A 13882-nucleotide genomic window follows, 5' to 3' on the forward strand; every position below is an offset into this window, starting at 1 on the left:
TGTATGCATAACCAGTTCACCTGTATGTTTAAAGATAGACATTTAGTATTGAGCATGTACCATAGAAGCTAAAGAGTCAGCCGTTCATTCAAAACTATTTTCCAAAGTGAGCATAGGTGCTAGTTCTCAATGAATAATGCACTGCCATAGGCAGATTCTTTATTTATTGTTGCCATAGCCTTGTCCCAAAAAAAAAAAAAAAAAAGTGATTAGAATTTTTAAAACAGGAAATGTGTTTGTAGGGGTTTCCCTCCTCCACACCATCACCTGATGGACATGGTGATCATACCTCAGGATAAGATGGAGAACCAGATCCTGAGCCGGAGTGAGTTCAATGGAGCTATGCCAATTTACACCAGCTGAAGATCTGGCCCAGACACAGTTTTAGCATCGTGCTAAACAGCTATTCATTCATTGCTTTGGTTGCCGAAAATTAGTTGCCCACATTAAAAGTTCCTATTGAAAAACTCAGTTTCTTCTGTCAACAACTCATGTCTAGAATTAGAAACATCCACATTATTTTCCCTCTCTTTATATGCTTTGTCTCCGTTATTAACATTATCTAAAATACTCGCATTTCATTTTCCTAGATATTTTTCTCACCTCACAGTCATGCCTAACCATTGTTTTCTCATCCAAATAAAAGACTTTTTGAACAGATTTGCAGGCTGGAGTGAAAACTGAAGGTCAAGCCTCCTTTTATCTTTAAATTATGAAAGCAGCATTGAGAACGATAGTATACATTGCAAACTGTCCGGTAACTTGACTGTTTAATTTTCCTCACCACGACAATATTGCATCATTACAAAGTAATACTGAACTCTTAATACAATGTAAATTCATTATATAACAACAATATGGGGAAGTGTTCCTATACTGATTGGATAAAGTCCTAGTCCCATCAAAATCTATGGGAGTTTTGCCATCAACTTCACTGGGGCCAGGATTTTATCCACTGTCTGCACTGATGTAAACCACTTCTAAAGGAACAGCACATTCACTTAATCCCCTCACTGCTTTAATTTTGGAGGTTCTCCTAAATTCAGACATTTGCCAATGGCCCTGTGTTTATATTAATTATGCAGAAATCACATTTTTTAAGTAGTAAGGTCAAGGTTCCTTAGATGCAGAGATACCTAAATAACATAAGGAGCCAAACAGTAAGATTTTTGTTGTAGCATCAGTTTTTTGGTACCTGCTACAATAAGTTTAACTGGGTTCCTAGACATACTATTCCTTTTATTGGGTAAAATGAAATTCTAAAATGGTGATCAAAGGACTCCACAAGGAAACAAGCTGTCATTTGGACAGAAGTGTATTAAATCTGACAACAGCAAAGCCTATCTTCCAAAAGAAAAGCCCAGTTCAGGTTTCCACACATTTGATTTTTTCAAAAGCAAGGGCAAGCCTTTCCACCTACCTCTGGATGGGATGTCAAAATTTGCATTTCAGCTAGAATGTTTTGAGGAGGTCAGTGTACTAGATCCCGTAGGTATAAATGTCAGACTCCAGTGAGAAGGTATACTATTTCCCACATCAAAAACCTGCCATCTGACAATTAACCAGAAATAATCCATAGGGGAATCTTCTCTTTGTTACTAAGGATAGAGGCACACCTCCTGGCTCAATGATTTGTTTCTTTTTAGAGTGAAATGATCCAGGGAAATCTTTACCTCTGGCCTGTGTCAGGTTTTGCTTATTATCACTCTAATCACAGCATTGGCTTGTGGCTGGACTATATTTCCCTTACAAAGAAAAGGAACCACATTTTATGTCTGTAGTTTTGCAAGCCATAATGCTTTACAAATCAAGAGTTCACCTGTTTAGCTGCTGTTTTTCCCTGCTATAGCTCAATTTTCCCAATTGCTATAGAAAGAGAGTCTATGACTTTCAGGGGGTTTACATCGTATGCCATAAAATCTTACTCAAAGCTGAAACGTCAAATACAGCGTTTCAATTTGTGTGCTTAAAAATGTTGATTTAAAGTTCTAAAAATAAATAAGTCATGACATCCCAGTAATTTCCAGAAGGGCAGAGTAACAAGATGGAGGGGAAAGGGACATTATCTTGTCCTGAGCTCATAACAAGAGAGCATTATTTTAGTTCGAGTCTTGCCATCTTAAAAAGAACTTTCCTAGCTTTCCCAGTATAAACTTCTAAGAAAATGCTTCATGGTATCTGATTTATTAAATAAAGCACCCTTTCATAAACAAAACATCGGAAATAAAATGATAGATTCTGGCACATTTCACTTTACTGCCTTTGTACAGAAATGCAATGGGTAATAGGATCAGAGGAAAAACATTAGATGCACATAAATACTTGTGACATGGAAAACAATACAGTGCAGCTTCTTAAGAACCAAATAATTCAGCTTTGCAGTCCTTTTTATTTTGCTTTAAATATCTCCACAAGCTAAAGTTATTAGTAGGATCTCATGAACAGATAACTAAACTTCAAGTAGACCAAACTTTTAGCTTATCAATCCTATACTGTGTTTGAATAATGCCTTTACAAATGTTGTCATCCAAAACAAAGTGACCACCTGGAGATGAAAAGACAGTTCTGAATTACTTCCTTTTAGCAAAATTTTTGTATAAGACTTAACAAGGTTGATTGACATCCTATCTTTTCTAGCATTGCAAATAGATAGGTTCTGCTGACTGTGTCAACTGCTTTGAACATAGTACACTTTGTGGTAAATTATCTCATAGTTCAGGTAAACCTCAAAAGTTTAATCTAAGTGTAGGTGAAAGGCTGTTCAATCTCAAGCAATAATTTAATAACAAAATTGCATGTTTCCCTTTCATTCATATAACATTTTAAGTTACTACAGTACTTGAGATGATCACCCTCCTTCCAAATTGTTCAGTTCTCTTCTATAGTCTCACAGTGGTTTGTTTTCAAATGTCATTTATTTATACAGATGCTGCTTTTAGATACGTGAAGATCCCCTCTAGCTTTGTGTATGTTTCCAGAGGATAACTACATGACTAGAACAAGGGAATTTCTCTCAGTGATTTCTGTAAGATGTACTGTTGCTAAAATGCTGACCCAGAAATCATGGCCATAATCTCACGAGGAAAAGGCCAGTAAAAACAAGTCTGACAAAGAATTCCCAAGTGATACTGGGTCACTGAATACTATAGTCCCTTCTAATTTCTACCACACATGTAAATTAGTGGTTAGATGGCATTGACCGACTTAACTGGCTGAAAATGGCACAGTTCAGACCAAACCCTTACATATAATAAATAAGAGCAATATTTATTTATTCTGCAATGCCAAAGAGTAATTAACTAATTAAGTATATGTGTCTCAAGACGTGATTAATCCCCCCAATTTTTTTTTTTTTTAATTGCATTTCAACCAAGAAAAACAATTTCAAAATGGAACTACAGACCAATTTCAGCCCTTCCAGTTCTTTACAGTCCAATTCATATTGGATGAAACATGTGCCTGGGTAAAGTTAAAAGACTAGTAACTATTACTTCAATGTTATTCCATTCTGATTTTATTTGACTCGAGTTTAATTAGGATATATTTGGGACAGAAACACCTAAAGCTCATATTATATATCCCTAAAAGCTATAGATTGTCTTATAATTGAATCACAGGTTTATCTTTCCTACAAATATAGATTTGATACTTCCTCTTGTGAAAAAGGCATGATCATTGTTTACTGTGGATACCTTGAAACAACGCAAAGGATCAGTCCTTTACCCGGTAATAAAAAGTTCTCTTTTCTTCAGACAATTGAAGGCAGGTGAAATATTTTCAAAACCTGGAGGCTACAAGATGTACATATGCCATCTTGATTAAACATATGGAATGCATACTCAAAGAAAAGCCAACTCGAGTCCTAGTTGAGTAATCAAAACACCCTAGCTGAGAGGGGTTAACATGCAAGGATCAGCTCTGAACTTTGAAGTTTTCTGGTCTTCATTTTTCCTAATTAAGACAAGATTTTATAACCAAACCACTGTACAAACTATGTACTTAAACTCTAGGTTTGTTTCTAATTTTGTTAGGAATTCCTAAAAGATTCCAAGGAATCAGCACCCCATGAGAGAAGTTCACCAGTGAAATGGGTTGATCCTTTCTCCGATGTACAAGGGCCACATGCCTGCTTTTCATCTTATTTTCTCCCATATAACTGGCTTTCATATGTACCTGTCAAATAATTCTCTGACAAGATAGAAACAGGGAAGATGCACTGATTCATATGTGTCAAAATTATTCAAAGCAGTCTGGCAAACATCTATTTAACTTCAACTTGAAAATGAGTATAGTACAATAAGTAAGATGGAAGGGTGTGCACTAAAAGAGTCCTCCTGGGATTAGATCATTTAATTACTCATATATTTCAGTATTAAAGTGTGCTAATATCCAGGGCTCCAACTTATCCCTGGAGGAAGCTCTGGCTATCTCTTTTATAAAACTATACTCTCTCTGCTATGACTATAGCTAGATTCTGCCATTCTTTATTTATACTGAGCTGTCTTTTAGTCTCCAATAGTCCTATTGCAGAATAAGGGATTCTTACAGAATAAGGGATTACTTTACATAAGAAACAGTAGTAAAATTGGGCCCCAAATTCATTAGTAGCAATAGTTGGTTCTCCTCTGACATATCCTTCAATATTAATTTTTTATCCTGACATGCAGGCAATGAACTTTTCATTATTTGTCAATTTTATATAGAAAGAGTTGTTTTGATAGAAGGAGATAAAATGTTGTTTTGGCTGATCAGTAAAGCCTCTATATGGAAAAGGTTAATTCAATCAGGAGGCTGATTTTGAAGAACTACCAATGTATTGCTCACCATTAATCAAGTAAGATCAAAATATGAATCACAAGTAGCAACACAGAATTGCCTCCCAACAGTGAAATGGGAAGTGAAATAAGTCAGAAATAAATCCAATAACCTTTTCAGGAATCATTTGTCAATACAAAAGGAAACTGATTAAAAATAGTAATTTAAAAATGCAAGAGAATCTGGTTGCTGTTTCATTTAATTACATTCTTCCTGATGTCCAGAGAACCAACTCTGGACAAACTTTAAGAAAGACGGAAAATGGATGTCTAGTGTAATACTAACATCAACACTCTCACCAACATCTTACATGCTTCCGTGTACATAATATGCCCATGTAGCAGGTATTTGCATACTGCACAAGTACAGCATTGTCCCAGGTACCCAAGCTATCTTGTTAGTTTTTCATTCTGTGTGTGTATTGGAAAGGCTTTAGTTTGGAAGCTCACTTTGTTCATGTGGATTTGTTGCTGGTATTGTTTCTGCTTCTCCAAGAACTGCTGGTGCTGCTGCTGAATGACCAGCTGGGCCAACGTGCTCTGAGGCAGTGGAGCTGACTGGGTTCGATTCAGTGGCCTATGACGTGGCAACTTGTGGGCAACTCTTATGCCCGGTGAGACTCTCTCCTTTGTTGCTAATGGAGACTGTGGATGGAGAGGAACCCCTCCTGCAAAACAATGACATTTCATCAAATATGAGGAACAGTAAACTAAGAAAACATAAAAGTCAGGGACAGCTTCAGCATAGCTGGCATACTGCAGAACTTTGCAGTAATATCAATAAAATGGCACTCTTACCATGCCCAACAACAACAGAAAGTTTGATGGCCCCAATAGAAAGCTACTACATTTTCTGCAATCATTTTACCCTGGGAGGCATAAGGAAGAGATTGGTGCAGATGTCACTAGAAGCAGGAAGCAAAATCAAACGTGACACTGCTTTTTCCCTCCCAGTGGCTGAGAACTGTAGGATTCATGCAATACATTTAATTTAAAAATGAAGTCACTCTGTTGTAAAACCACTACATTTAAAAAAAAAAAAAAAAAAAAAAAAAGCCCTAAAGGACACTCCAGTGAAGCCTTTGATAATTACCAGTCACAAGAAGCTTTTGCTGTCTCATTTGCTCCTTCAGTAACAAATGCTGCAGGAGAGCCTGATGGCTACTGTTATGTTTTCCCTCTAGAGCAACATGAGGATGAGCTGAGGAAGGAGGTATGCTTCCCCCATATTGTCCAGGTAGAGCCACTCCCTGCCTGAGTGGCTGGGTCTCACACTTCTGTTTTTCTTTGAGTGAAGATGAAGCCTGTGTCAAGATACAACAGAGATGTTAGCAGCTTTTCAAAGACTTGGTCTATTAGGTCTCCACAGAATTAGTTGGGCTTATTATACTGCAATTTAAAAGACAAAGAGAATCCCGATCTTACCCTGTGTCTGTGGACTGAAAATGGAGGAGACCATGTCAGTTATTTTAACACGGTGGCATCATTGCACAGGGAACCTGAAATAAAGAGGTTATTCTCGAAGAGCAAGACCTTCTCCTTGCAATGCTGTGTAGGGAGGCGGGGGCCCTGGCCAGGTCACTGCATAGCTCACTTAAATCAACACTTTCTATACAGGGGGAAGGAGAGGCGCAGGGGAAACAGGTGCCATGAATTCAGTGGGATGCAGGTGAGCTTTGACTTTCCAAACATCCTCCTCTCACACAAAAGGCCAATCAGCAATACTGAGCCAAAGTGAGATGGGAAGTTGACAGCTGGTACAGAACCGGTGCATGCTACTTCTCTCTGAAGCAGTTCCTTGTCCTGCCTACTCCTGGGGCAGCACAACCCTACATCGTTACTTTACAATCCACCCTGGGTAATGAGGCAATCTGGTCTACATGAGTCAATGGGGGCTGCTGGGCATTTGGCACTTTAAAGGTCCCTGATTTAATTGCCTAAATACAGACTTAGAGACCTAAATTTAGGCATCCATTTTTGAAAATCTTGAACCATTAGTATTGCAAATCTACTTCAGATATCTATATTCAATCTAACAGATGCCTACATTTTCACTGAAATTGTAAACTAAATTTTTTAAAAGGATTGATAAAAAAGTAATAAATAGCAGTAATAAATATCTAATTGAGACTTCCAGATTGACATGGTTACCATTCAGTTTGTCAGAGTAAAAAGAGACTATTCCCCGATTATCTGAATTCCAGATGTTCTAGTCAGGCAAACCCTAACTTTGTTCATTAAAAGTTTTTTGCGCACACTTCTTACTTCACATTCTGCTGCTGCCTTCTCCCCCAAAAAACAACCACCAAGGTGAGCTATATTAAATTCAAATTACACTGAGTTATTCTAGCAATTGCATAAACATTACCTTGCAAAAATTAAATACCCTGTTTATTCAATTTCCAAAAGTAGCGTTTAGTGATAGCTGACCACAATAAAAGCTTTTATGACGTGTGTGTTGTTGGTTTTTTTTTAAGAGAATAGCTTTTAATTTCATGTAAAAATTACTTTAACATTACTTACTACTTGTTCTCAATCAGACAAGACATTTTTGCAGAAAGGAAAAATTATTTATGAACTTAGAATGTGTACTTAGTATACTTAGGAATGTTACTCACTGTTACTAATGATCAATATCTTATCTAGAATCATTTGCTTACAAGTGTCTGATGCAAGATTCCTAAAGAATTTAGTTTTGCAAAAAATTTTTGCAAACTTCTGGTGTCTGATATTTGAAAATATTACCATATTTTCCCAGAGAAGTGAACTAGGAAACAGCAATATATCAGAGATGAGGACATGACACTGTACTAAAAAAATCGCAAGATATGACATAAAACTTGAACTAAATTTAGCATTGAAATTAAGTTCTACCTTACTGAAAACCATAATAAAGTGCACATTTAAAATGAAACTTACATACTGTAAAGTCATACATACTTATTTATACATCTACAATTTGTATAAGTTCTACCAAATTCATAAATCACACCATTGTGTCATAAATTAAATCTTAAATTGCAGAGATTTCTTTACAGGATTACATATTACTGTATAGAGTCATCATAAAACCTATTGTTAACCTTTCTTTGCAGGCAAACTGCACTAAGTATTTCGGGTAAAATTCTGGCCCCATTGAAGTTAACAGTAAAACCTTCATTTACTTTAACAGGGCCAGGATTTCACCAGTAGAGTTCTGTGACTTTTGCTCAACCTAATGTCATTCATTAATAGACTATTGTGTCTACATATTCATATGATTATTTTAACATTTAAATACAAAGAAATTTAATTGCTGCAACTTAAACAAAGGCCAAGTAAATTCACAGAAAAGCAACTACTAAAATACCCAATGTTCATTGGTCTATCAATCATGTAAACATACCTGCCATTAGACGCACATTTAAATATGTAATGATTCACAGTTAGATCCAGGAGTGCTGGATATTTTAATTGTTTACTCTCTTTATATAGGGTACCACCAAGTAACAAATCTACCGGCAGGGACACAAGGGACTTCTCCTATTAAGCTCCAAGTCAGCCTGAGTCAGTACTAGAATGTCATCCTAAAAACTACTGGTTTTGGTAGGGTACTCCTGAAAGAAATTTTATTCAAGATAGTAGTCACAGGTACAAAAGTAGTTCACAAAAGGTCAAATTATGTGACCCACCCACATACATCTGACCACTTCTGTGGCTTCAAGTACACATACCTATAATTCAGAAATTGTGAATCAATGTATGAGCTTTATGCTCACATTTGTTTATTTATTATTATTCAGTATGATTATTTATTTGTTTCCAATAGTGCCCACAGTGTATCAGGACCTGTATAACACAAATGAGGTCTTGGGTCTTGCCCTGAATTCCTTACACTCCAAATAGACAAAACAGACACAGAGATGGAGATAGCTTTTTGAGTGGGAAAAGAGACCAGAGTATTGTGAAAGAAAGTAGAAAGAAGAGAGAAAAGTTGAAGAAGAGGAGGTGGTGAAGCAAGGATAAGGGAGGTTGGTCTCAAAGAAAAATCCCTGATACAAAAAGGACACCCTTTTAAAGTGATCACTTACACTGAGCTGGGATTGTACTGCTGGAAGTCCCAAGGTAATGTTGGGCAAAGAAGGAGATGTATACAAACTCAGCAGGTTCATCGATTCTTCATGAATCAGAATACGTTGTTGTGAAACCAAATGCTGGAAGAAGAAAAAAAAAATCACCTCCAGATTTATAACCCCTATTTCTATTATCCTTCAGGAACAAAAGCCAATTAGTAATTTATCTTTGCTAGTGTGCATCTCCCTAAGTCTCCAAATATTAGGGAAAAGTACTTCATTTCCTAATATACTGAGTATCCTGAGTACTGAAGCCTACTGATATTTCTCCAGTATAGGTCTGAGATTCTTTTTCTGAAATGAAGATTAATACTCACCTGCCTACCATGCTGCCTTTGTTAATCAGTTAAATTCCTATGCAGAATCAGAATGTCCAGGGTTCCCTCCTCCACTACCTCTTCTCCCACCAACTACACATTCATTGTTATAGGGTCAATGGGAGTTTTGCCTGAGTAAATATTCAAGGAGGACTGCAGGATTTGTTTTATGGAACAGTGATGAATTCATCTCTTAAGGCACGTAAGGATATCCCTGTACTGGACATCATTTGGATATGCTGAGGGATATCCTCCTATATAGAAGTACAGCATATCACATACATTAGGGATTTTCATAAGAGGGAAGAAAAATTCTAAAGGAATATAATTCAGATGCACTGCAGCAAAACTTCACCCAACATAATTCAACATATTCATTCTGTGTATCTTGTCCCCTTGCCACTAAATTATCAGGGGCAGTTTAGGCTACACTGTGTAATAAGGATGGAGAAAGTTTGAGTACAAAGTGATTTAGGAAGCAAATGCCTTTTAAAAACATTAATGTCAAAAACATGGCTCCCATTCCTGTTGAATACTGAGCTCCCCCTGTGAAGGGCTTAGTCTCCTCAACTCCCTTCAAATTCAACACCTTGCTGGATAGTCCCCCTACTTGTTTTGAAACCATATGATATAACTATTTGTGAAGAGGACATATAATTTCTGATATGTTTTTTTAAATCATCCTGCAAAGAGTAACAGGTATTCTGAAAAGATCCCCCAAACCACCAATTTTAGATTCAGTGGGAAGAAGCCTAATAAAAGGTTACATTATCACATGCCTATTGCAAGAGGAATTTTTTTGAAGCCTCTGCCATTCTGCTTTAACAGTCATGTTTTTCAACATGTGGTCTAGTATAGTTGCTTGAATTACATTTTCTGTTTAATTCTTGCTTCCCTCCCAGAACTTTTACACAATAAGAGCTACAAAGGTCTTATTAGGCTTAGGAACTCTGGCATGATATGGTCCCCAAGGGAACAACATCCCTGAAAAAGAATACCCTGTGTAACAGTATGACACAGTGACTGCTTTCTTCCCAAACAAAAAGCATATGGGGCTCCAATAATAGACCACCTCCAAGAGGGATACCGCACACTCGGGCTTTGATTAAAGTAAATATAATAACTTGTCAAGCATGTTGTGGGGAGCGGTAGATTTTCCCCTGGACAAACCTGGGATATCAATTAACTTTGGAAAATACCTTGTGCTAATACAATGCAACTTCAGACTGTCACTGCAAACTGGTGCAGCACAAAAACACAGGATGTTATTCCAAAACATAACCTTCCTCCTATAGTTTGTTTGGAAATAAGACCTATCACTGAGACAATACAGTAGAAAGCTACATGTGGAATTTTCTCTTGGTATCTTGGGACTGCTAGAAGATAGTATACAAAAGAGAGAAGAGACATGGACTGTATGAAATGCAAGTGTAAAGAAACTGCTTCATTTGTATACTAGATTAATTTCCCATTACAATTGCACTGGCTTGAGAACATCCAAGTTGGTACATTATTCAAATGAAGTATATCCCAAATATAAAAGCCTAGTGTGAAATGCTATAAAGGTCTTACCAAAAGAGATGCTGTAAAACATGTAATCCTCTTTTTAGGACATCATCAGACTTGTACTGGTTGCAGCATCTATATGGTGTTACATTTTAAAAATACACGCTTCTTTTTGGTTTTATGATATGCCACTGTTAAATTCCAAGGTGTGCAAGGAACAAAAGTAACATGAGAGAATTTAAGGAAAAAGTCAAAAACTAAAAGATAATGCATGACTGAATCTCCCCAAATGAGTTCTGTTAAGCATATGTAATAAGACAGCTGTGTTAAAAAAACAGCAACTGATTATTAAAGGAAAATTACTATGTTGTAGAGGCATGTTCACGCTGTTAAATTTGAATGCAAATATTATTAATAATCATCTGGTATTTGATTTTCAATAATTCTCAAATTAAGCTCATATTAAGACCCACATCCTGACTCAGGGGGCCACCTGCACGGAGCTTGTTGCAGAATCAGGGCCTACATGTGTATTTGGGCAACTTAAAGTGTTAATTAGTGACAATATACTGAGCAAATGGAGCACAGTCCTATCCTTGCAGCATCCATTTGATGAGGCAGAATTCCCAGCTTCCAAGTGTTTTAAAAAAAAAAGTCCTATCAGTCAGGTTCACTTAATTCTTAAAATATAAGTATAGTAATTAGATGTAACAGTGTGTGGCATGCCTGTCTAATATCAACTTCTCTCATACACACACACACACAAGTGGAGGAAAAGGGAATATTTTCTTTTGGCTTTCAGTCTTCCAAGTTGTAGACAAGTATCTGAATTTACCAAGTATCTGAAGTAACCATGCTCTGAATATTCAGAATAAGTGGCACTCAGAAGTAAGCACCTAATTCTACTATCATTTTTGTTAGTTTTAAAAATTAAGTTTGGAATTAATTAGAAAAATTAGTTTTCATGTTTGGAATGAATTTCAATTTCATCACGCTGGCTAGAGACTTAAAAATTTTACCAATGAAGACCTACAAAGCATGCTCCTCAAAGCTGAGGTTCATAAACTAATATTACACAAGATAGGTTTAAGAAACATTTGTATCATGTGTGTTTATTTACGTCCTCCATATAATCAGGTGGTTCCGTTTCTACTATTACTCTCAAAATACCAGTCTCCAAAATATAAATGGATTCTGTATGGGCCTGATGCCTAAGGGATTTTTTTTCCCCATTGATTTCATTGTGCTTTGGATCAGGCCCTCTCTGCGCTTAGAGTTAATCACGTAAATTTGAATTGTGCCTTACTGAGGCAAGCTGTCCCAATTAAGTCATTGGAAATCCTTGCATGAGAAAGGGAAGCAGGATTTAGCCATGCACAGCATGTCATTTGAAGGTATATGGTTTGCTCCAACAGACAAATAACTACCTGCAGTGAACCTGGATACCGTCAGGGGCAACTGGGCCTAATTAAAACAACTTTTATTTATAAGGTGTAATTATAAGTTTGACTTTTAAGTTTCATATCATGAGAGAAAGTCTTTTAACTGACCAGATACTGAAATCACTATTAGAGAAACTGAAAGCAAGAGATGATCTGCAAGTTTTCTTACCCAAAGCACTCCTCTGTGCTTTCAGAATATTTAAATAAATGGTTACTACACTGCCAACTGTGGGTTAAGACACTTAAGGGATTGCTATTTAAATGACTCAGGCAGAAATGTTTTAAAAGAATAAAAATTTCATTATTGATATTGCTCTAGTCACTAAATTGTGATCATTTACAGTACTGACTCAGATTTTTACTGGTAAATGATTCTTCTGTCATAGCAATCTGTTTTTCCCCAGCAAAAAGTGGTCATTTGCCACCATGAAAACCATGACTATAGCCCACTCAGATGTGAATATAACACTTACTGAAAATGTCATGATAAATATTAGGAAACAGTAGAGTGAGTCATGCAGGGTTACGGCAAAACAAGTGACATTTTGCATGATTTTAGAACACAGTCTATTATTAGAAATGCCTGTATTTTGTGTGTCTGACAAAAAATTGATTAGATGAATAGCATTTGAGAGCTGGCAGCTAATGTTCAACTACAGAAGAAATATTCAGCTCTTTGGTTACTATTAAACTATCAAATAAAATCCTAATAACATCAAAATGTACTGATGTTGAGATCTATGGAAAAATGTTTGCACCCACAGGACCACAAAATTAACAATCAAGTAATCAGCGAGGTAAAGAAGTCTCTGACTGGAGCCAGAAATGGAAGCCAGTGGTTTCAGCTTCCAAGTGTTCTGCCAATGAGCTGAGTGAGTGGCTCCAATACACAGAGCTCAGCTTTTAAAATAGCTTTTTTAGGCTGATTTCAGTACCCATCGTAGAAAAAGACTAATGCCACCGCTGCCTGGCATAGTAACGGAAGATGATTTTGCAATGTGGCGTTCCGTTAACGCACAGAATACAGTCCTAACGGTGCTAGAGCTGCAGTCTTCCCGAGCCTCTCCTGAACAGAGACTGCCAGTCCCACCAGACTGACCAGATTTGATGGTGGTTTGAGGGCTCTGCACTTCACCGATGAGGCTTCCGCAGTTTGGTTTTGCACATTCCACATCCACTAAGAAGACGGCCAGATTGTAATCTGTCTCAGTGGTGGTTTAATGAAGTGGACAAGTGTCCAGGAGCTAGAATATTTAGACTACCAAACACTGTAAATAAGCCCAAATAAACCTCATCACATTCATTCCCTTTTGTATTTTGTGGTGTTAGCATTAATTGTGAAGTATTCAAGTAGCTGTGGTATCCAGTTCCATGTGATTTTCCATAGATGTCATTAACATCCACGTATTATAAGGTTATACGCCTATTTGAACTTGTGCTTCCCAAGGTGAAAATGTATCATTTTAATCCCATTGTAGCCTGTGGTCTGAACTGAACTTTTTTGTATCTTGCAATACATAATCTGAGTTTCCATACAATCCCATACAGAGAGCTATGAGGCAAAACCACATGTTAGCCATCAATGTAACTTTCTTATTTTTTCTGTGCCATAGAAGGGCTACTAATCAGTGTGCAGAGGTCACCCACCTGCCCTCTGGATCATAGTTCACACACACAATTAATTCATTATG

The 13882-nt window shown here is 36.9% G+C and overlaps 1 protein-coding gene across 1 annotated transcript in view; it reads right to left on the reverse strand.

Annotated features, from left to right (window-relative positions):
• Positions 1 to 13882, reverse strand: part of HDAC9 (histone deacetylase 9) — a 642497-nt gene that overhangs the window by 217265 nt on the left and 411350 nt on the right. Inside the window, exons 11-13 of the mRNA XM_067562102.1 lie at positions 8885 to 9007; positions 5908 to 6118; positions 5265 to 5482 (exon numbers count right to left, since the gene is read on the reverse strand). Coding sequence (XP_067418203.1) covers positions 5265 to 5482; positions 5908 to 6118; positions 8885 to 9007 — 552 coding nt within the window. The remainder of the gene's footprint in view (positions 1 to 5264; positions 5483 to 5907; positions 6119 to 8884; positions 9008 to 13882) is intronic.

The sequence above is a fragment of the Emydura macquarii genome, unplaced genomic scaffold, assembly GCF_026122565.2.
Source record: "Emydura macquarii macquarii isolate MOO-44397 ecotype Brisbane River unplaced genomic scaffold, CSIRO-AGI_Emac_v2 contig_2422, whole genome shotgun sequence".
Taxonomy (NCBI): Eukaryota; Metazoa; Chordata; order Testudines; family Chelidae; genus Emydura; species Emydura macquarii.